Source organism: Tympanuchus pallidicinctus, unplaced genomic scaffold, assembly GCF_026119805.1.
Source record: "Tympanuchus pallidicinctus isolate F22 unplaced genomic scaffold, pur_lepc_1.0 scaffold1, whole genome shotgun sequence".
Classification (NCBI taxonomy): domain Eukaryota; kingdom Metazoa; phylum Chordata; class Aves; order Galliformes; family Phasianidae; genus Tympanuchus; species Tympanuchus pallidicinctus.
The window spans coordinates 42,330,550-42,351,238 of NW_026294618.1; the positions used below are offsets into that span (position 1 = coordinate 42,330,550).

General features: G+C 40.6%; 1 protein-coding gene across 2 annotated transcripts; it reads right to left on the minus strand.

Moving 5' to 3' along the window:
• Nucleotides 1-116: 116 nt before the first annotated feature.
• Nucleotides 117-20,667, minus strand: RTN4IP1 (reticulon 4 interacting protein 1). 2 transcript variants are annotated; one of them, XM_052698624.1, is made up of 9 exons: nt 20,386-20,667; nt 19,720-19,871; nt 19,280-19,348; nt 18,913-19,037; nt 14,193-14,241; nt 12,414-12,550; nt 10,166-10,349; nt 8,749-8,841; nt 117-249 (listed from the first exon to the last, which is right to left on the minus strand). In XM_052698624.1, the coding sequence occupies exons 1-9, from the start codon at nt 20,627-20,629 to the stop codon at nt 133-135; spliced, it is 1,170 nt and encodes a 389-aa protein (XP_052554584.1). In that variant the 5' UTR covers nt 20,630-20,667; the 3' UTR covers nt 117-132. The 2 variants fall into 2 exon arrangements, with proteins under 2 accessions (XP_052554584.1, XP_052554576.1); XM_052698616.1 differs by lacking the exon at nt 117-249 and adding an exon at nt 4,421-5,016 and having other exon boundaries at nt 20,386-20,644.
• Between the last annotated feature and the right edge of the window lie 22 nt (nt 20,668-20,689).

The window sequence follows — 20,689 nt, forward strand, 5'->3', positions numbered from 1 at the left end:
TGGACAGTCAGGTGACAGTGTCTCACCCTTGCAGTATTTAGCTGGAACTGCTCAGAGAATAAGAGCTCCAAGCTCAAAAGTGTCATTTACCAATTAAGCATGACTGAAGGCACAACAACAATTAGAGTTGCTTTATTTTTTATTAATGACATCAATCACTGTTTTTCCACGTGCGTGTCCTTCTTCTAGTTTCAGAAAGGCCTTTGGAACTTCAGAAAAAGGGAAGACTTCTTGAATAACTGGCTGAACCTGCAAAACAAAGCATCACTGCATTAGGAATAAAATGGCATTGTTTTAGCACCTTCCCACTGTTTAAGGGAAGGAGAAGGATTTTTAATAGAACTTAGGGCAGAAGTTGCTCAGTGCAGTCACCATGTTTTAGCTTCTTTACAGGGACTCTTCTGCATGCAGGAGAAGAGTTTTTGCTTTCTCCCCAAGTTTTGAAATATCTTTAATAGCCCTAGAGCCGTAGCGCAGGGCGAAAAGTAGAGCGTGGTGCAAAGCTTTAACCTCCCAGGTAGGTAGGGTTTTCTTGTTAAACCAAGAACCTTTCAACAGTTTCAATGTTTTAAGATACTTTTGAATCTAGTATCTTCAAGGGACCTGGTTACAAATGAAGTACAAAGAGAAAGGACACTGTTGCTGAATCGTGGATACACTTGAAAACTCAGCCACTGTGTCTTCATGCTGGCATGGACCATGAAGCCTGGCTGGCATCCACTGTTGTTTTGGCATTAATTTTGTAGAGTAGCCTTCTGGATTGTTTTAGCGCAATCACTAATAATGAAGGTGAAACTACCACTTCACTGTGCCCACCAGCACTTTCTTTAGATATTGCAGTATTCCAGTGGAGGGAGAAGAAATCCCAACTGTTTCTGAAAATTATTTTCACCATGTTCTGAGTCACCCTTCCAGAGGCAACAGTACGCTCTGTTTACACAACTGCTGCCAGAGCACCTACCCTGAGGCAGGGCTCTTACCTTGTATCCCCCCCTGTCAGCCCAGTACATGCTCTTCCTTTCCTGAACTGATCCCACTCATCTTAGCAGAGGACATTAGCAACAGATGAGTGTGCAGCCAGCTCTTTCAGTAATAGAAATTTTAAGAATCAAAGATCCAAACACTCTAACACTCTTCTTATTGTGCCAGAAAGTGTCCTTGTTACTTTTATCACTGAAAAATATTTTCAGGCCTTTTCCTTGCAGATACCACCAGGCACACTTATCTTGCTTAACGCTCCTAGAACCGGTAATGGCCCTCTCAGCAGGACATGTGCTTTGCCAGGAAGGGAAATCAGACAACTAGTGTGTAGCATCAGAGCAGCACTTTCTTTCAGAAGCTTTCTTTTACCAGAAGGTGGAGTACCTACACAGACTGCTGCTCAGAACACAGCACTACCAAGGAAAGGTCTCTCATAATACACACTTCACAAGCTGGGTTCTAGGTATCCAGCACCCTCCCCAACAGCACAATTGCAATCCAGAAGTTGTCTAAGCACACATAAACATGCTCTTCTCACTTATCTTTATTACCTTCAAGTCCAATTATTGCACTAGAGTAACTACTACTTTTTGTTTTAACAGTATTCCAAGACAACAATAATGAAACTATTATACTGCTATCTTAATTTTGTTTCTAAGGTTCTCCCTTTTGTTATGTCAGTGCATGCCTAGCAGAAATGTCACATGGCAGAAAAGTAGGAAGGAATGAATCCCTTCAAAGATAAGAATTCGCAGCCAGTTCCTAAAGAAAGCAATTGTGCCAATAAATTCACTAAGTGCCTTCAATCTGCCAGGCTGCAGGGCAGGAGGTTGGTTAATGCCTTCCCCTTGTTTAATCACAGCAATCTCTGCAGCCAGACCCCCTAGCAAAGGGAGGAGTAAAAAGCAACAAAAGGGACAGAAAGATGCTGTTTAACACTGCTGCTCAACCAGGAAATAGCTGTGGGTCATAACTAAGTTCAAGTGAAAACCATGTTTAATACAGAATGAAAACATTATCTTGAGCATCAGGAGTTGGGGACAAGGCCTCAAAACCACTTGCATGGGATGCCTGTGGGTTAAGCAAGCATCAGAGTAAACTGCAGCTGCTGTGACGATCAGCAGGAGGAACGTGCTGCTCCTCAGTCACTGTTCTGAAGAAGACCAACCCTTGCTTTCATAGCCAAAGCCTTCAAAAAAAAACAAAAAAGACACCAAAAAACCAACAATCCAGTAACCCTGGTAAGCCAAGCACGTGTGCAGCACTTGCACAAGCAGTTACCATTAATGGCAGCAGAGATGTGCTTCTGTTCAGAAAAATAAGAGCAAGGAAACACATGGACACAGCTGACCCTCACAGGGCAAGGGGCTGGGAGGAGGGAAAGAGATCACAGAAAGAATGCAATTCAGCCACGCAGCATTGTGAGGCACAGGGTGCCAGGAGTTTGCTTCAGACACATGCAGTAGTTGAGCAAAAAGAACACTTTCAACCATTCTGCTACCTGCAGTCCTGTACTGTGGATTGCAGCTTACAGCCCTGACAGAACTCCCCCTTAAGTGAAGTTCAAAGCATCACGTGTGAAAAAGCATCACACAGGGATTCAGAGGAACCCCAAGTTTAGCCCACAGTTCAAAACACCATAAGTACTGCAACCACCAAGTACTGAAAGCCCATCTGCTACATTGATGTAACCTCCAGTTCCATTTAAACTCCAGCTTTAGGCAATGCTATAGAGAGACATGAATACTGAATTGATGATCCTGACAATCTAGAGCATTAAACATTTTATCTGGCTGGCTGCTCAGCCCCATTGTTTGAATAACCCCAAAAGGGCTGACCATGTCACAGCACAGTGATTCACTCAGCCTTTACCATAATCCACTGACTAAGATAAAATTTCTTCCTGTGAGCAGACAAACAAGCAGGGAAGCGTCTGCTATTTGTTGAATGTGTGATAAAAATAAAAAAAAAAAAATGGAGATTAACTGGATAATACAAACACTGCCTATTTACAGCCACACATCAGTTCTTTGCCAGAGGACACCTATTTGTTCAGGGAAAAGGGATTAAACTAAAGTCTGAGAGAGAAAGGATTACACACACCTGCACTGAAATGTTTTTCTGAAAACAGACTGGGGCTGAGAGGGGGCCTCCTCTCCATTCTCTCTGATGTTGAACATACTAGAAATGAACCTAGGTTTCTCGAAATGAACTTCGTGTTTCAAAAAATAAGAGTCACAGTTGATGCTGATTAGGCATGCTGATCTGTCCTACGCAGAGCACAGGAGCAGCATTGCATCCCATCCCACTCCAATCTCACTCCAGACACAGCAGAGCCTGTCAGGAACCAATTCCTGTAAGTTTGTAGCAGCTTCCTGCCGCTGGAGGGACAGCTAGAGCCTACCAAACCTGAGATCCACAGAGCAACCTTAGCTCAAAAACAAAAGTTTTCTCACGCCAAGGGCAATGACAGTGCATTGGCTCTTCCCCAGGCTCATGAAGGTTGGCTGTGCACACATCACAGGGCAGTCCAGCTTTGCAGAGACTCCCTCCCAGCTGCCATCTCCTCATACACGAGAGTTATGTCTTGGCTGTGAGTGTGGGCATGGCTCATGTGCATGCTCTGCACTGGGAGCTCCCATGTGTGCAGAGGGAGTTGTGATGTGTTCCAACAGTCCTCAGAACACTCAAATGCTTTCTTTAATGGAAAAGACCAGTGCACCATTTAGACTTAGCTGAGCAGGAAGGTAAAGACATGACCACAATGCCTAGATGCAGTGTAGGAGCCAACACACAAATGCAGCGCTTGATGCTCCGCTTTGGCCTTCAGTGAGTATCCCTTCAGTGTCAATGAGAGACCTGAACAGAACTCATTACATAGCACAGCCTGCATCCTGTAATTAAACATGCAGTTATCTGCTCAATACTTCATTGTCATCTCATGGAAAAAAAAAATGCCTACTCCCATGGTCCTCTTACAAACAATTGTGTTACCAGACAGTCTTTGTTAACATGTCAAGCCAAGAAGCATTCTTTAATATCAAGCATGTAACAGCAGCTCACAGTAACTCATAAGTATCAACTACAATTATTAAAATGCTAGAAGATAAATCCCAATTAAGCAGGCTATGGTTCAGAGTGTAGAAGAGGTTTAAAAATCTCATGTTCCTTAATTGGCCTTGGCAGCAGCTTCTATAGAACACAATAAGGAGCAATAAGAAACTGGAACAAGCCCAGAGGGGCAGCGTGTGCCAGGCTAGCCCAAGTTTAAATCAGCAGAAGTGAGGAAGGAGATCCTGGGTTTGGTTGCTATTGAACTGTGCCGAAAAAATTGTTAAGTAAAGCAAAATGCAGCTCTGTCTTCAAGAATTCCCTAGCAGTTATGTTCATGGCAGCTGTTCTGCTGTTTTTGCTGGTGATCCAGGGCAACACAACCGTATCAACAAGACAGAACAGACTTTACTACAGTTGTACAAAACCTCTGAAAGCATATTACATCTTCTACAAATAGTATGAAAATATCTTTGTCTGACCTGCATCATCTTCTGTCTCAGCAAACTCAACTCACAATAGGCAAGAGCTGTCTTCTTGATCCCACAGTTCACTGTTGTGCTGGATGTGGTTCCTGGCTATGCTAGGAGGCCAGTAGTAACTCGCTACAGAATGTGCAATCATATCAGGCTCAGACAGCAGCACATTTGATTAAATACCAGATATCTGCTGAAAGTTTTCCAGACCTCATTATGGTTGACGTGAGCTGTCATGCTCAAATGCTATTTCTCCATTTCCCAAGATTTCCTTCAGTCTTCTTCAGACACTTTAATGACACAACCCCAGAGCTTTCATAAAGAGCCTTATCGCTTGTAGGAAGAGGTGCAGATGCCTTTTAATAAAAATCACTACATTTTTGTTGGCCATAATTAAATGCAGATAGAGGTTCCTTCTTGAAGAGATGGAAGGACTGATTAGTCTTTGGCATCCCTTCCTTGATTAATATTTCTGGGCTCTAGCCGACCAGCCTGGCAAGCAAAAGCACTGCAACAACAAAAAAACCAGTCTAAATTAATGGAAAAGGTGCAAGCTTTGCAGTTTAGCACACAGGGAAGGATGGTCATTGGAACGAGCTTGTACAGCTCTGCACAGGAAGAAGGGCAGGAAGGCCAAAGAACAGTGAGCATCCCATCCTTCCATCTGGTAAAGCAGACCACTAAATCCAACACAGCTTCCCTCAGCAGCAACACATACACATGATGCTGCACAGAAGTTATGCAAGTTACAGACATGCAATTGCTTTGCTTATGTGTATCTGTGCTGTAACATTTATCTAGAAAGGCAACAATACAAAGAATGCCCTATTCAGTTCTCTTTCTGAGACTCTACTGTTTCCTTTAGCCTTACTTCTCTGCAATCAATCTTTGCCCATCTAGTACAACTTTGCTCTGAGAATAGTAGTAAGCCTACACTGTATAAACCTACACTGTATTTAGAAGACACTTTAACTAAAATGAGATTTTCAAATCTCATTTGTAGGGTTGTATACTAACCCTCACCCTGTTATGGTCCAGCAAGAGCATAGAACATTCTTAGCACTTCCCCTTACTCTCTAATGAGTCTCTTGGGCCAGCCTCCACCAGGCTTTATAAAAGGCAAAGTAAGTGCTCAATTGTAACTACAGAAATTTGTAGAAAAATGACACAAGGTCAGTAAATTAACAAGTTAAGTAAAAAAAAAATTAAAGATTATCAGTGTAAAAGCCTCAACACTAACAACAGATACATCAAACTAATTCCTAGAAAGCTGTTCCATGACAAAGCTGCCATCAGACACCAGTGATGATGTTTCAGCAACCAGTATGCCAGAAAATCTATGTTCTGAACCAAGGACTTCATTGATTTCAGTTGTCTTTAACTGAGAACCTTGTAATTCAAAATGAATGCTCTGCCATGGAAGAGATCCCTTGCTTCTGACACACACTTTATCTATTGATTTGGCAGAGCCTACATTAAGCCAACCCTCACTGGCTTGTAATTAAGTGCCTAAGTTGAACCCACAACAGGGACATCCCAGCAGTTTATAAAGTAGCAAGTATTTCTAAAATCTGACAAGGAAATGCTCAACTTTCTCTGTGCCCATCACAGCCACAGCAGCTTCCCAGTCTCACAGCAGGCTCTTGGCAAGATGTTCTGCTGCAAGGCAGAGAAAACAGCTCATAAGCTGAAAATGATTTTATGATCCCCTGAACGGAGCTGATGCGCAAATGAATTACAAAGAGAACATTATTCTCCTTCTTTGCCCAACCAGTTTATCAAATTCTTCCCCTCTTCTCCCTGTTAAAAAAGGCTGCTAAAAGAACTCATCCTGACATTTCGCAAATCTCTATTCCTTGTTGCAAAGGTCATCTGTGTAAAAACCAAGCATCTTTAAATAAAATACCCTGCTTTGTGCCTGTTCATCCACTAAAAGATGGGGACTCCTTTTGCTTTCACAGAGGAAGATGATGGAACACAATGGAACTAAAGAACTGTGTTGGTGCAGAAGAACTTCAAAAAAAAACCAATCTGAAATGGATCTGATCTGTATGTTCTCCAAAGCTTCACTTACTATAGCATCACCTCTTTTAAATTTCCTTCATTTAAATACACCTTCAAGATTTATGCTATCCTAAAAAATGCCCCTTTTTCAGTAGCTCTCCTATTCATGTCACCCAATCCCAAGGTGTTTCTAACAGAAAAAAGGCCAATTCACTGAAGTCTCAGAATAACCAAAATCTGCAACGCTCCAACATGTGTTCTCTCAAAACTAAGTTCAACCACACAAGCTCACTTTGCTACCATCCTCCAGCCTTCTCCCTGCACTTCAATAGCCCTTTTTGTCCCTAAAATTCTCATTTATTACACTCCAACTAGAACACAAACATTGTTGGAGGTAGTATACCATAATTTACAGTAATACATCTCTCTCTCTCCCTTTTTCCAAATACCTACTCTTCTGAATGGATGATCTGCCCATTTAAGGAAACTCTCGTGTCTTGACAACAAAACTCAGTCTTACTAACAGCTGCATATATGGACCACATCTGGGACATGCAAGACAGTTGACAACAGCAGTGTTGGCAATATTTCAGAAAGTAGAGCACAATACTGATAGGATGACGACAATGCAGATTTACAGTGTGTCATTTTGACCTGCTCTTGTCAATACAGAATTAAAAAAAAAAACCACAACAGGCAAACATCTTTATCCTCACTATTGTCTTACAACAAAAACTACATTGGGATATTCATGTACGTATGACGTACATTTTAAAAGACATTACAACTCAGCTGTCCATGTTATTAGACAGATGAATACTGATTAAGCCCCATCCCTATTGCATAAACAAGGCTTTCATGAGCATATTCTGCATTTCTGTTTTGCAGAACAGAAGCAGGAGCAGAACACAAAACACGTTGTGACTGGCTAAGGATCAGGACAAACAGTAAGAACAAAGGCAAGCACGTATCTGTTTCTTAGTCAATTGTAAGTCAGTTGTATGATTGGGTGAACTCACACGATGAGAAGCATCTTCCAGGGCTTTTTACCTAGACTGTAAAATAAGGCATAAAGCACTGCACACAGTGCAATGTGGAGTGGTGTAAAACCGATAAGGGTCGCCATTCACCATGGCTTATTTGCTTCTATAACCTTTGTTCATGAGTAGACAACTTTTTAGGAAACAGACTGTATCAGCAGCACCCCATTCACAACACAGGAGTGGCTGAATTTAGGAAGATTCTTATTCTGAGCAGCAGCACTGGAAAATCAAATATAAGCAGGCAGATATGAGTGATATATCTCTGTGATATGAGTTTTTAGAACTTAGTGCATAAAGAATAAAGGCAATCCAAACTCAATAGTCCTTGCGAGCATTAGATTGTTCTAAGAATGCCCAAATTTTGAGTGCAAGAGGGTCTGGCAATTGGCTTACCAGAACGATGAGCTGCCAGGGCATACTCCTCTACTTAGGCACCATGCAAAAAGATGAACAGCAACTGTTTGTATTCTGTGCTCTGAAAACGTTAACGACGCAAACTTCCCCAGAAGAGAACATGCCAGGACCTACAGCACCACATATCCAATACACAAACTGCTGGGTGATCTCTCAGTCTCACATGCATTTTGTAACTAGTTCATAAGCCTGAAAAGATCTGGTACTGTGAGATTCCCCAAAAGCTTATGAACACTCACAGGATTTCAGGTCATTGTGCTGAATCATCACAATTGTACTCTGAAGCACTGAAATAATTAGACAGCACAGATCACTCACTGTCTGTGATAAGCTGAATATTCTGCACATGACATGTAGGACTCCTGTTCATCTGTGCCAGGGGATTTGCATATGCAGACATACATGCAGCCATGTTCATCCTGACCAAATGAACCACCAAGGCCTCTAAAAGCTTATCATTTTCAACAGCAGAGCTTACACTAAATAATTCCCACTAGCAAAGAACCAAATCACTGGGCACTCTTTCCTCACAACTTACTACATTTGAGATTTTTAAAAGGAGTAGGATGAAGAGGGAGAAAGAAAGACAGCCTCAAGCATTATAAATACTTAAACTCAATGCCAAAGGCAGAAGTTAGAAATCAGAGCAAATGAGTTGTTAACTTGTCTTCTCTGCTGTGACTTGTAACAATGTATTACTTAATTGCCAATTAAGCCGTTTTTGAGTCAGAGCAGCATCTCTTTCAGCACAGAAACCTAAGTAACCACTGCTGACATACCTTTCCTGAGTCAACTAGTTGTGCAATTTCATCCAAGCTTGGTCCACTTGGCATAAAGAAGGCCCACCGATAATGGACTCCTTTCAAGAGATGCTGCAAGAAAGATCACAAATATACATTTTTAAATAATGAGAGGAAACTGAAATGGGAACTGAAAGAAAGGACAGAAGCATCAGAGAAACAATATAATGGAAAAATATGGACATTATTTGCTAGTGTCTAAAAAAGAAAAGTTATCTAAGCATGTGCATTAAACGCACAGACAGAGATGCTGTATTACCACAATAGGATCAGGGTGAATTTTGTGTCCAGTTGCAAAAGTCAGCTACTTGAGAAAAACAACCACCTTGCCTCTGCAGCTGGAAATAGCATTATTTCTTATGTAAGAGAGAAATGGCACTATATGTTTATACACATTTACAAAAAGGGTGAAATAAATCTACCAATATGACATTTAGAACTTTCCACCTCAGTGTCAGTGATTAAATTTTCCACAATCACATCTGCCAAAGTCGTCACCATCTGATGACAGATGGCAGCTCACACAAAAAGCATTCCAGGAAGATCACACAAACACAAGTCAAGAGCACTTTCCTTGAGAAAGCTGTTAGAGGCATGAGTCTTCATCTGCCAAAACCAGGCAACTGCTAATGTGTGCCATACAACGCTCTTCACCATGAAAACATGCAAACTGAGAAATCATCATCATATTATGTGGCTTCTTTCCAGGCTTTTGTTTTTGAAATTTCCTTTGAAAACATTGTTACTGGACCTAGAATCTCACTCAGCCTCATCACAGAAATACCATGGAAACAACTTGGAAAGCAGTCACTTGGATAGCAAATACACATGTTGAGAGAAGAACAAATTCTAAAAAGCCTCACTGGGAGAATGCTTTAAAGTAGAAAAATCAGTATCACCATCCAGGCACACGAACATGGAAGAGATGAAAGACTTTTTAGCCACTCTCAGTCACTTTTATTACTCCGTGGTGCTGGTATAGGATGAAGAGAATCAGTAAATGTTTTGAGAGAAACCCTGGCCAGCCTAAGGCAAGTAGTAAAACTACCCATACTTCAACAAGGCAGGGATGCTCACTATAAAGTGCTAGCTGTCAGCAGGACTCACTAGGAGGCCACATGGAAAAGGCAACACACAATAAGACATCAAGACTACAAAGCACCCTAGACTACAATATATACACACATATATATGTATGTATATATATGAGGACAATGCTGGGTTTTTTTGATGCAAGACAGAAGGAGACAGAATCAAAATGCATCTGAAGTCTACTTAACAATGCATGAGGAAAATGAGAAAGATGTCTCCAGAGCTGCTTGACTAGTGCCTAAGCCACAAAGGAAGCCGTGAGGACATAGCACAACCTTCAAGAATATGGGATTTTGTCACATACCTTCACGGTTTTGGAGCCTATCGTGACTCCTGTTTGCAACATGCCGTCAGCAACTCCAAGTTTGTCCATGTTGATCAAGAAGGGCGTCACTAAAGTAACGTATGTTGCTCCTGACCATTTCTTCAGGAGATCTAGTGCCCACTTCTCAGTGGATCCACCGACATTATCGAGGATGAAATCAAATCTGGAGACATGCAAAGAACAGGCTCAAAGTCACGATACAGGGAAGATAATCATAAATTACATAATATATGAAACTGGTTGTAGATCACATTTCTACCTGTCACTGCAGTATATTAAAATAATCTGCCTGCAAGACAGCAGCAAGCAAACTCTATGAGTTCAACTAAATCCCAGCTTTATGTATAGTTAAAGTTACAGGTTATTGTCCATTCACTGCATAGCAGATAGAGGCTGTTTCAATAATTAAATGGCCCCTAACTCAAAAAGCAGACTCTCAGATGCACAATAACATTCTCTATTTGCTTGAAGCCTTCTAGAGCATTCTCTGTTCATCCCTCTGACTGAAATTACTGAAACGTTCTTGAGGTCTGGTCCTAGCATTCAACAGAATGCTATGTATTTCTGAAGTCTGGTCTGGACTCCTGCCCTCACTAGGAACATCTTCTGTCCATGCTGTATTCACATGGAAGCCAGTTCCAGTGGCCAAAGTTCCATAAACAAATCACTGACCTTTTATCTCTACTGACAGCATCTTCTCTCTGCATCTCCCTGCTTGAAGTAGAACTTCAAAGCGAGGAGTCTAAAATCATTTCTTCACATTATGGTTATATGCAACCACTGGCAACAAGCCACGCTTTTAGCATTCGTTCTTATTATCCCAGCACATGAATCTGTAAGGGCTGAACGTGGCAACTGGGAGCTGCTGTACCTATTCTGTTAGATACACAGCTCATTCTCATTCTCTGCTGCAAATTTTCAGCAATCTCCAGATAGGAACAGATGCACTATAGATTATCTAAATAGATAATAGATTATATAAATGCATATACCTCATCTAACAAATCCACAAATAAAAGGAAAAATACGTAAATAAATGGAAAATTGTTTATCTCTAGAAAGAGTTTTCCTGACTGTCTTCCAAGGGTGTGATTTCATTTTATAGTTGAGTTAATCTAAAAGCTGTCAAAACAGGAATTAACACAGTGAAAATTAATGGTCCAGAAAAGAGCAGCTCATCATGGAGTCTGAAGAGTCAGTACAATTGAAAAGAGGAGGGATATAGGATCCTTCCTCTCAGTATACACAACTGATGGGCTTAGCTACATCACAAAACTGTACTCATACAAAGGTTCACAGCTCCTAAAAATGGCTGCTTGCTAGAACAGATGTTTAGCATTTAAAATCTTGAAGAGCAGAGTTTAGCATATACAGCACTGCTTGCAAGCTGTCAATTTTTGTATATTCTGCTCAAACAGCACCAACACCCTCACAACTGATCTCAGACCTATTAGCAATCACACCCCAGTAAAAGGGTACACACCTCTGTAGAGCAGTTAATAGTAAAATTATTTTATCAATTGAGTGGTTTCTATTTTTCCACCCAGATTAATTCAATCTAGCTAAAAACAGCAGTGTAATTACCATCTTCAAATAAAAGTCACAGAAGACCAAGTGTAAACAGAAGGAAAGACTGCAAAAGTCAAAAAAAAAAAAGTTTCAGAGAAACCCCTCAGGCTACTTAAAACATATCAGCTGTGACCACGTGAATGTGATTATTCAGCACAGGCAGCTGTACCCAATGTTACAGGAATTCACTCCCAGCTATGTTGCACAGTGGCTACAGGACTGGAGGCAAGTCACTAAACTGCTTCCTGACATAATTCTTCCCTGTAGAAGATCGGTTTTTCTATTTAGGAACCTCACAGAGGATTCCTGAGACTTGTTTTGATTTATTCATGGCTTTTTAAGCACTCCCAGATCCTACATTGGAAGCTGACAAAGCTGATCAAATCATGGTTATTAGAAGCACGTGAAAGTGAGCTTGTCTCCATAAACCCAATTAACTGGCTTAATCTTACAATGAAATCTGTGCTTGCAATACTCGGCAAATTACATTCAAAAAAAGGACAGAGAAGAATTTGCTTTAGGAAATAAGGCTTTAGAAGTGGGAAGAAAAAGGAAAAAGGAAAAGAGTGAGTCCTGACAGACTGCAGCCCAGAATCAAAAGGCAGAAGGACTGATGGCCAACTCCTTCATCTGAGTATTAAGCAACACAAACACATACGAGGGTAAGGCTTTAAGCTGTTGCTCCAAATTTCCAGATTTGTAATCAATCACATCATCTGCTCCAAGCTTTTTCATCAGTGCACTGGCATCGTGGGAACAAACTGCTGTCACATGAGCACCCCAGGCCTTCACTAGCTAGAAACAGAAAGAAAAAAAGAAAAGAAAAAAAAAAAAAAAGGAGGCAAAGGTTTAAAATTTAGTGAGAAATACTTAAAAAGAAAAAAAAAAATACCATTGTTATATTACACAAGGTAACGTATCACATATCCAACAATGGTTAGAACTTACTGATATTTAAGGCAAATGGTAGAGGACTGAGTTGGGGTGGCTGAGGAGGGATTTTTCATGCAATTTGCAAATACCAGCTCTCAGGATAAATAAGGCTTCAAATAAAATACTCAGTTCATCTTCTGAATCTGATAATTCAGACTATGCATTAAATCTAACAATCTGTAAAACTGCCAGCAGATCAACCACTGCAGGGATTTAATTTTATCTGCCTACCTGCTCATTAAGTATTCCATACCTCTATCTCATTGTAAATACAGTACTACTAATGAGAAAAAGTAATCTCTGGTTTATCTCAAGGAGCATGTCAGGTTAGCTCTTCTGCTTCAGCACTTAAAGCAAAGAAAAGCTTTTTTGCTAGTTATTCATCTCTTCTGTAAATCTCATTCAAAAGATTCACACTAATTTTTTTTTAATTGACTCCGGATTAATTAATAACTAATCATAGGATAAATTAAGTAAAAATCACAACTAGTCAATGGTTGGATAGCCTTTCCCACTGATCTAACTTATCCACCTGTTTTATCGTGGATCAGGCAAATACTGTACCACTAAAACTCTCCTGAGAGCTTCTTAAAACCATTATGTTTATGGTGCTGTAACACAGAACATAATGATGCAATCTCTCAAGATATATTTTTTTATATTATCAAGAAAAAGCTATTTCTATACAAGGTGACACCAATTTGAATAAAAATCCCTGAATTAAATGAGAGCACACAAGGAGGATCTTCCACAGTTAAAGATATTCAGTAGAAGACTGGCTACCGAAAGACTCCTAAGGTTAGGGCAACTGGAAAGAAGGAATGCAAGAAGGCAACAAGGCAAAGACAATGATGGAATGTTAATGTAAGTCACTATGCTTTCCCTAGATTGCTCATGAAGGCCTCATGCCTCCAGTATCACTGTCCACCCACAATAGCTATAATTGCTACCATTTTACAGACAATCCCAACTGCAATCATCTACATACTCCATCATTTTTCTGCTCATATGCCAAGTTCTTTTCATATTTATAGAGCAGAGATGACTGAAAGAGAATGAAGACAAGTGACAAATTTCAAGTTTTGCAAATTAAGAGATTTCTTCAAATTTAGAGGTTTTGAATGCCCCCTCCTTGGAAGCACTCAAGGCCAGGCTGGATGGGGCTTTGAGCAACCTGGCCTACAGGGAGGTGTCCCTGCCTACAGCAGGGGATAGAACTAGATGATCTTAAAGGTCCCTTCCAACCCAAACCATTCTATGATTCTATGATTCCTGCACTTAAACTGTGAAATGTGTTCTTTTAGTAACCACACTCCCTATCCCATTATTTTAAAGCCCCCTTCTTCCTACTATTACAGTGTAACAAACAGAATGGAGCCAGTCCCAAAACTTCGGGAGCTCTGAGAGCTCAATGGGTGGCTTCCTATTTCAGTCCTTCAACTCCCTTCCATTCTTTGTACTGAACAGTCTGAAGATGCATCCTGGACATGCTGTGTTATATTACCTGTACAGCAAATGTGCCAACTCCTCCAGAAGCTCCTAATATTAACACTCTGTAAGAGAAAATGAACATTTATTGAATAGTTCTTCAAACAAACAGTATAGCAACTATTTATTCTTATACATCTCCGACATCAAATCACTATAAGCAAAACACTTATTTGTCATTCAGGATTACTTTATGGTTAACTCTTCAGATACCTAATAATGTGATTTAACACAGCTCTCATCCTGCTTCCTGTGCCAAGAGCATTATCTATTGCAGCCATACTGACTTCCTCATATGTGCTTTTCACTAATTCCAGGCAGTGGAGCTGTCAACATTTATCATGAGAAAAAGATAATCCTGTCTCTGTCCACACTTTCCCAAATTTAATTGCTTAGTTTGGAACAAAGTCAGTAAGAATCTTTCTGTCTCCCAGACTCTGTTGTCACTTTCCCTAAAGCAAAAATTAGATTTTGCTAACATTTTACACAAATTGCTGCTATCTAGCACAAGTACTTCAGTGTCACGTTACTTAGAGAGACCAAGGATTTCAGAACATATGGAACATAATTTTCCAGTATCACTGAACATTTATCTAAAAGACAAATGACAGTGTTGCAGCCTCACTACACAAGTTCTATTAAACTATCTGAAAAAATGGCAGCAGAATTGTACTGGTTCAGTGCATCTTAGCAACACCCTGTAAAATGCCCACTTCTTGAAATTAGTAAACAAGTAAGAAAACAAAGATGCATATCACCAAATTATTATGAGAGAGTTCATTTTAACTGAACACATCGTCCTAAATTTCATAAAATGAATGCAATCTCAAAGGTGTGAAAACCTTAAAGCTACAGCAGCCTAATCACTGTTCAAAAATTACACCTAAGTATTTTTATTAATTAGCTGAACTTCAAATAGGGAATCAGTAAGAAAGCCTTGCAAGCGAAGCTACAAATGGTGTTTCAACTTTGGACTCATTTACTAATTCTAGAACAAAAGGTACATCCAAGATGAAGCCTTGGCATGTGGAGAATCATGTTTCTCAGAACTTCTGCTTGCCAGAAAAATATCAGTATTTTCAAAAGCTGGTGATGCTCCTGTTCTATATCTTACCATGCTGGATGCTGAGGGAAATGGCTTTTACAATGCAAAATTGCTCTAGACAATCTAGAGTATCATTTGACAAAAATTCTTTGAAGTAACCTAAGAGACTTGGCTTTGGTCACAGGATCCATTCTAAAATGGATACTCCTTTGAAACTCATCAGATTCTATTCCTTATTTCACTCATCTAAACTTGCAGAGTTCAGATGAAGAATTTGAAACCACAATGCCTGCTGCTTTGAAACCTGCCAAAATGTACTTATGCTCAGAACCATGCTTCTAACAACAGATGTCTGAAGCAACTTTTATATTCAGATCTGATAATCCTTGAAATGTCTCAGGGATACCATGCTCAAGACACTGGGTTAAGCTCATCTGTATTGTTACAAGAGCTGCCAGTAACTGCTTTCAAGACACCCCCCCCCCCCCCCCCCCAAAAAAAAAAAAAAAAAAAAAAAAAAAAAACAAAAACCAGAAAACACCCTGTCAAACTGTGTCTCCAATTTTACTCCTTGCCTAAAGGGCATTTCCTCCACTGCAGAATTTGAAGAAAGCTCTAATTTCAAAATGTACGTTTTGCTTGAGGACTGATACAACATGATCAGCTGTGGGAAGCTGCTTGGCTAGGGCTTCAATAAACATGCTCACTATTCCCAAAGTAGAAGTAAGGTCCAGATTTATTTTGTTTGTTATGTTACCTGGGCTATTTCCTACCAAAACTTTTAATTATTAGAACTTCGTACACACTGACCTTAAGAAAGCTCTTTCACAAAATCACACAGTGGCCAGGGTTGGAAGGGACCTCAAGGATCGTGAATCCCCAACCCCCCTGCTACAGGCAGGGCCACCAATCTCCCCATTTAATACTAGACCAGGCAGCCCAGGGCCCCATCCAACCTGGCCTTGAACACCTCTTTGCTTTACAAACTATGCCTATGCTCTCAAGGCATCTCAGCTTAACTGAGTAATGTGTCACTCTCCAGGCCAAGTGACACCACAAACTAAGTCACACCACAGAGCAGGTCACCACCCTCACACACACTGCACAGCACTTGCCCTGGGCTGTGTGCATGCTGCCGTGGCCATCACACACCTGCATGCATGCTTTCAACACAGAAGCCCTTGTATAATCAGGAGGTATGTGTGCCACAGCTCAGCAGCTCAGTGTTTTGTACAGTGCTGGAGACAGGGCACACTGCTTGGTGTAACTCAAGGGTGTGGGAAAGCGTTTGACAGTGTAAGAGCTGTTAAAAAATAAAACCAAATTTCATTTGATTATGCCAACAAGATGTCCCTAAACATTTATTCTTGCATCAAGAAGAGTGTACCCTATCAAGAATTATTGCAAACTATACTCTGAAATTCTCATCAGACAAATGATGAAATAACACACTCTTTGAAAAAAAAAAATCCTGGGTCACCATATCATTTCAACTTTCATTGCAAACATGTAAACCAGAAGTGTAATTTCAACAATCCCCTGTACCATAATCCTAGTGTAACTCCTCCCAGTAAACTCTAACACACAAAATGTTTACTCTGCATTTATATGAAGGCCCTTATTCCTTATCAACATAAAAGCTTTCAAGGTCTTCTCAAATGGCTATGTTTTAACACGCTTTTTGTGAATACAGCAAGGAAGGGTTAACAGCTTTTGTTGAACAACCATATTCCCTTTCTACTGAAGCAAGACCCTCACCCACAAGGAGTTCATTGGCTTATTATCCAGAGAGAACTTGAAAACCACAGAGTCATTCTCGACATTCTGGACAATGAGCACATTCACTTTTACCTTGTACAAGAACACTGATGTAAATTACAATGATTTAGGATAAAAGCTGTGGCAAAACAACCAAAGCTGCAGTGAAACAGTAGTCACCACAAACAACACGTGCACACTTCAGGTAACTCGTAAAAATAAAGTTGGGGAAAGTGCAGCAGATTGTCCTGTCAGATCAGAGTGCAGGGTACGCACTGTGGGACTGACAGCAAGTACTTGTGGTTAGTCCACCCTTCCACCTTAGAGAGGCAAAGAAAACAGAACACACCAATAGAAACACTTGCTGTTTCCAAGATGTCTTAATCCTGCAATAAAGTACCAATGAAGGAGTTTTCCTCAAGGAATACAGGTACTCTTTCAAAATAAGACACACTTTCACACACCATCCTACATAGCTATTTACACACACCTACAGGAGACAAAAAGGCCAATGTAAAATTACTCATGCAGGCAGCTTCTTGCTAACACATTCAATTATTATGAGAAATTAAGAAACATGGGGTAAATTGTTGCCTCCCAAGATTACTGCTTTGAATTTTTATTTTTTCAGTGACAGCAATTACATACTTGTTAGGAACCTTAAAGTAAATGTTATATGTGAAGATGTGATGGAACTGCAGTTTGCATTTCACTTTTAACAATCTAAACACTTACCTGAAGGTTGGCAAGATACTTTAAATATGGTTAGCCTGTCAACAGATTTCTAGGTTAATTCTATTTACATATGAAAGATAACAAACAATAATCTAAATACTTAAGAAAGAAAAAAAGAAGATGGTACATTCAGTATGTTATCACTAGCTGGAAGTTAATTTCAAAGATGTCTCTGAAATTATTTCAGATTTTGCAATTTGTTTTCCCAGAACATTACATTTACAGCAAACAGCTAATTTGTATTTTTGTGATGAAATTTACCATGACATATGAAAAACCCATGTCTCAATTACTTTCTAAAGAGGCGGGTGAAGAATTTCAGTAAATCTGGTCCCCTTTGCTATGTGTTGCATTACAACAGTTCACACCCCAGGCAGGAAGAGGTCAGGTACCCAGATTCCTATTGTCCAATTATTCTTTCATGACAAATTTTTGAGACAGCATGGTAGTTTTAGTGATTATTTTGCTACCTATTTACACATCTCCATTATGAGGCAAAAAAATCTGCTCCAGTCTTTCAAAGTATTTATCCTCTCCTGAGCTTCACCTGCCATTGTCAGACTAACAAGCTGACAAAGCCAATTGTTTTCTTTTTGGCTGCTAGTCCTGCCTATTTTCCCCTCCTCTTCTACCTTCCTGGCCTTATTAAATGAATTCGGTCTTACTGGTCAAATGAGACCCAGACACTTTTTTTCCAAAAAGCTGGGAAACCAGCCTGCCCCAAATTGCTCCTGCATCCAGGAGTGAATCTTAGTGAAACACACACCTCTGTGGCTGAGAAGACCTTTTGCAAGCTGACGAGGTTTTTAAGAGAGAGAATATTATATTTGGGCAGCTGCCTTGCAAGCAGAAAGGCAGTCCCAATAAATTCCTAAAGGTACCATCCTTAAATTATCAATACAGTCACACAGAATACATGTACATTAGACTGTTTCTATATAGTCGCTATTTAAAGGAAGAGAGGCAGTGCCAGCAAGCAGCCTTAAAACATCAGTTTGGCTGAATCTCACTCTGAAATAGCCTCTTCCTTAGCAGCTGCACAGACTGAACCTGGCTACTTCAGGCCAGCTGATCTTTGTGAATGCCATGGCATAACAGCCTTCAGCACTGCTAGACATGTCTTACAAGCTGCTGATCAGCATAAAAAAGGAACACTACATTTTAGCACCAGCATTAGATAAGTAACTAAGTTACTTACCTTTTCCCGCTGCAATTACTTTGGTTCAGTCCTCCAACTTTGTTAATTGCAGACCACGCTGTGAGACCTACATACGGTAAGGAGGCAGCTTCTACGTGACTGAGACATTTTGGCTTAAAAGATACCTGAAACAAAATCAGTCATTTAAATCACACAGTGGATCCTATGTGATACTGAAATATTTAAATCAGCTTTACTGAATTGCAAATTGTCTATTGCACATTTTCAGTTATGTCTAGCAGGATTGTAGATGAAGTCAAATATCAAGAAACAGACAGCTATTCAGACATCAAAGGAAAACAAAAAGGAAAACATCAGTATTTACAATTTTGTTTTTCATCTGTTATCCACATTTTTGCAGGTTTACCTCATTTGCACTAGCTACCACAAACTCTGACAGAGTGCCTTGTTTCCACGGAGGAATTGCTCCCCATACCTAAAAACAAACAGAAAACAACTACCAATTTCTCTGCACAAAATCGCACCCATGTGGAAAAGTTACATTCAGTAAAGGAATCCTATTTCAATTTGCCAAAAATTAAAAATCAAAAGAGAAATGAACTTGCAGACACAAGTTAGGGAAAGGTGTTTGTCAGAGAAAAAATGTAGCGAAGACAGTGTTCTAAGGTACTGCAAGACAGTCCAGATTCAGAGTGCAACAACATAAGAATTTTCTTACTAGGGAAAGGCAGCTGAATAGCTCATGGTTTAACCACGTTTAACTATGGTTTAACATAGTTAACATGGTTTAACATAGTTCAACTATGTGTTTTTAGGGGGAAAAAAAAATCATATTAGTGGTATCACCTCATCTCCAGGTTTGAAATAAGACACACTTAGTCCGCATTCCATGATAACACCTGAGACATCTCGACCAAGCGTTAGTGGGAATTCAGTGTCCAAGCTCTTGATTTTCAGGGGATCCCGCTTCATATTTAACGCAGTTGCACCGTAACCACCTAGAAAATATGAAATTAGCCATTACGTACCTTGGTGGGATTTAATCCATTAACTGGACAATTCCATTTAGAAAGAATTGGCTGAATATAATGCCCCATTTTCAGCACGTTCTGCATTTCTGTTACAGTTCAAATATGCACAAAGCCTACAGTACTTGGAGATTTTACAAGGAATAAGGAAATCTTAATTACGGTTTTCTCACCCACCCCCAACAAAGAGCATGCAGGAGATGTAAGAATATAAATCACCATGGAACAATTTAAGATTGCTGTTGTGATTTACTTAAAACACATAAAACGGCTCTTTATTATAAAAAGTTCACTAAGCAGCAACACTGACAGACATCCTGAGAGTTCTGCTGCACCTGCTCCACTTCCAGCATCACACCGGTAGGAATCCAAAGGAACAAGCGTGTGTGTGATTATGGGATACGGCACACCTAATCACAGCCCGCCATCTCACACCCCCGCCTCTCAGAAGCGCGGTTGGGGCCGCTCGTGCCCCGCCACTTACTTCTCATGCTAAGGTCTATGGGGTTCAAGCCGGCGGCGTGCACCTTAACAATGACCTCGTTGGGGTACTGAATGACAGGGAACACCATGTCCTGAGTGAAGCGCAGCACCTCGTTGCGGCCGTACCGGTCGATGACCCACGAGGGCATGGCGGACCGCGCCCGCGGAGAGACGCGGAGGCCGCGCACCGGCGGCCGCTGCCCGCCCCGCCGCGCCGCCCAGCGCAGCGCTCTCCGTGCCAGCATGGCCGGCAGCGGGCACCGCCGCCACCGCGTCCCGGTCTCTGACCCCGCCGGGAGTCTCTC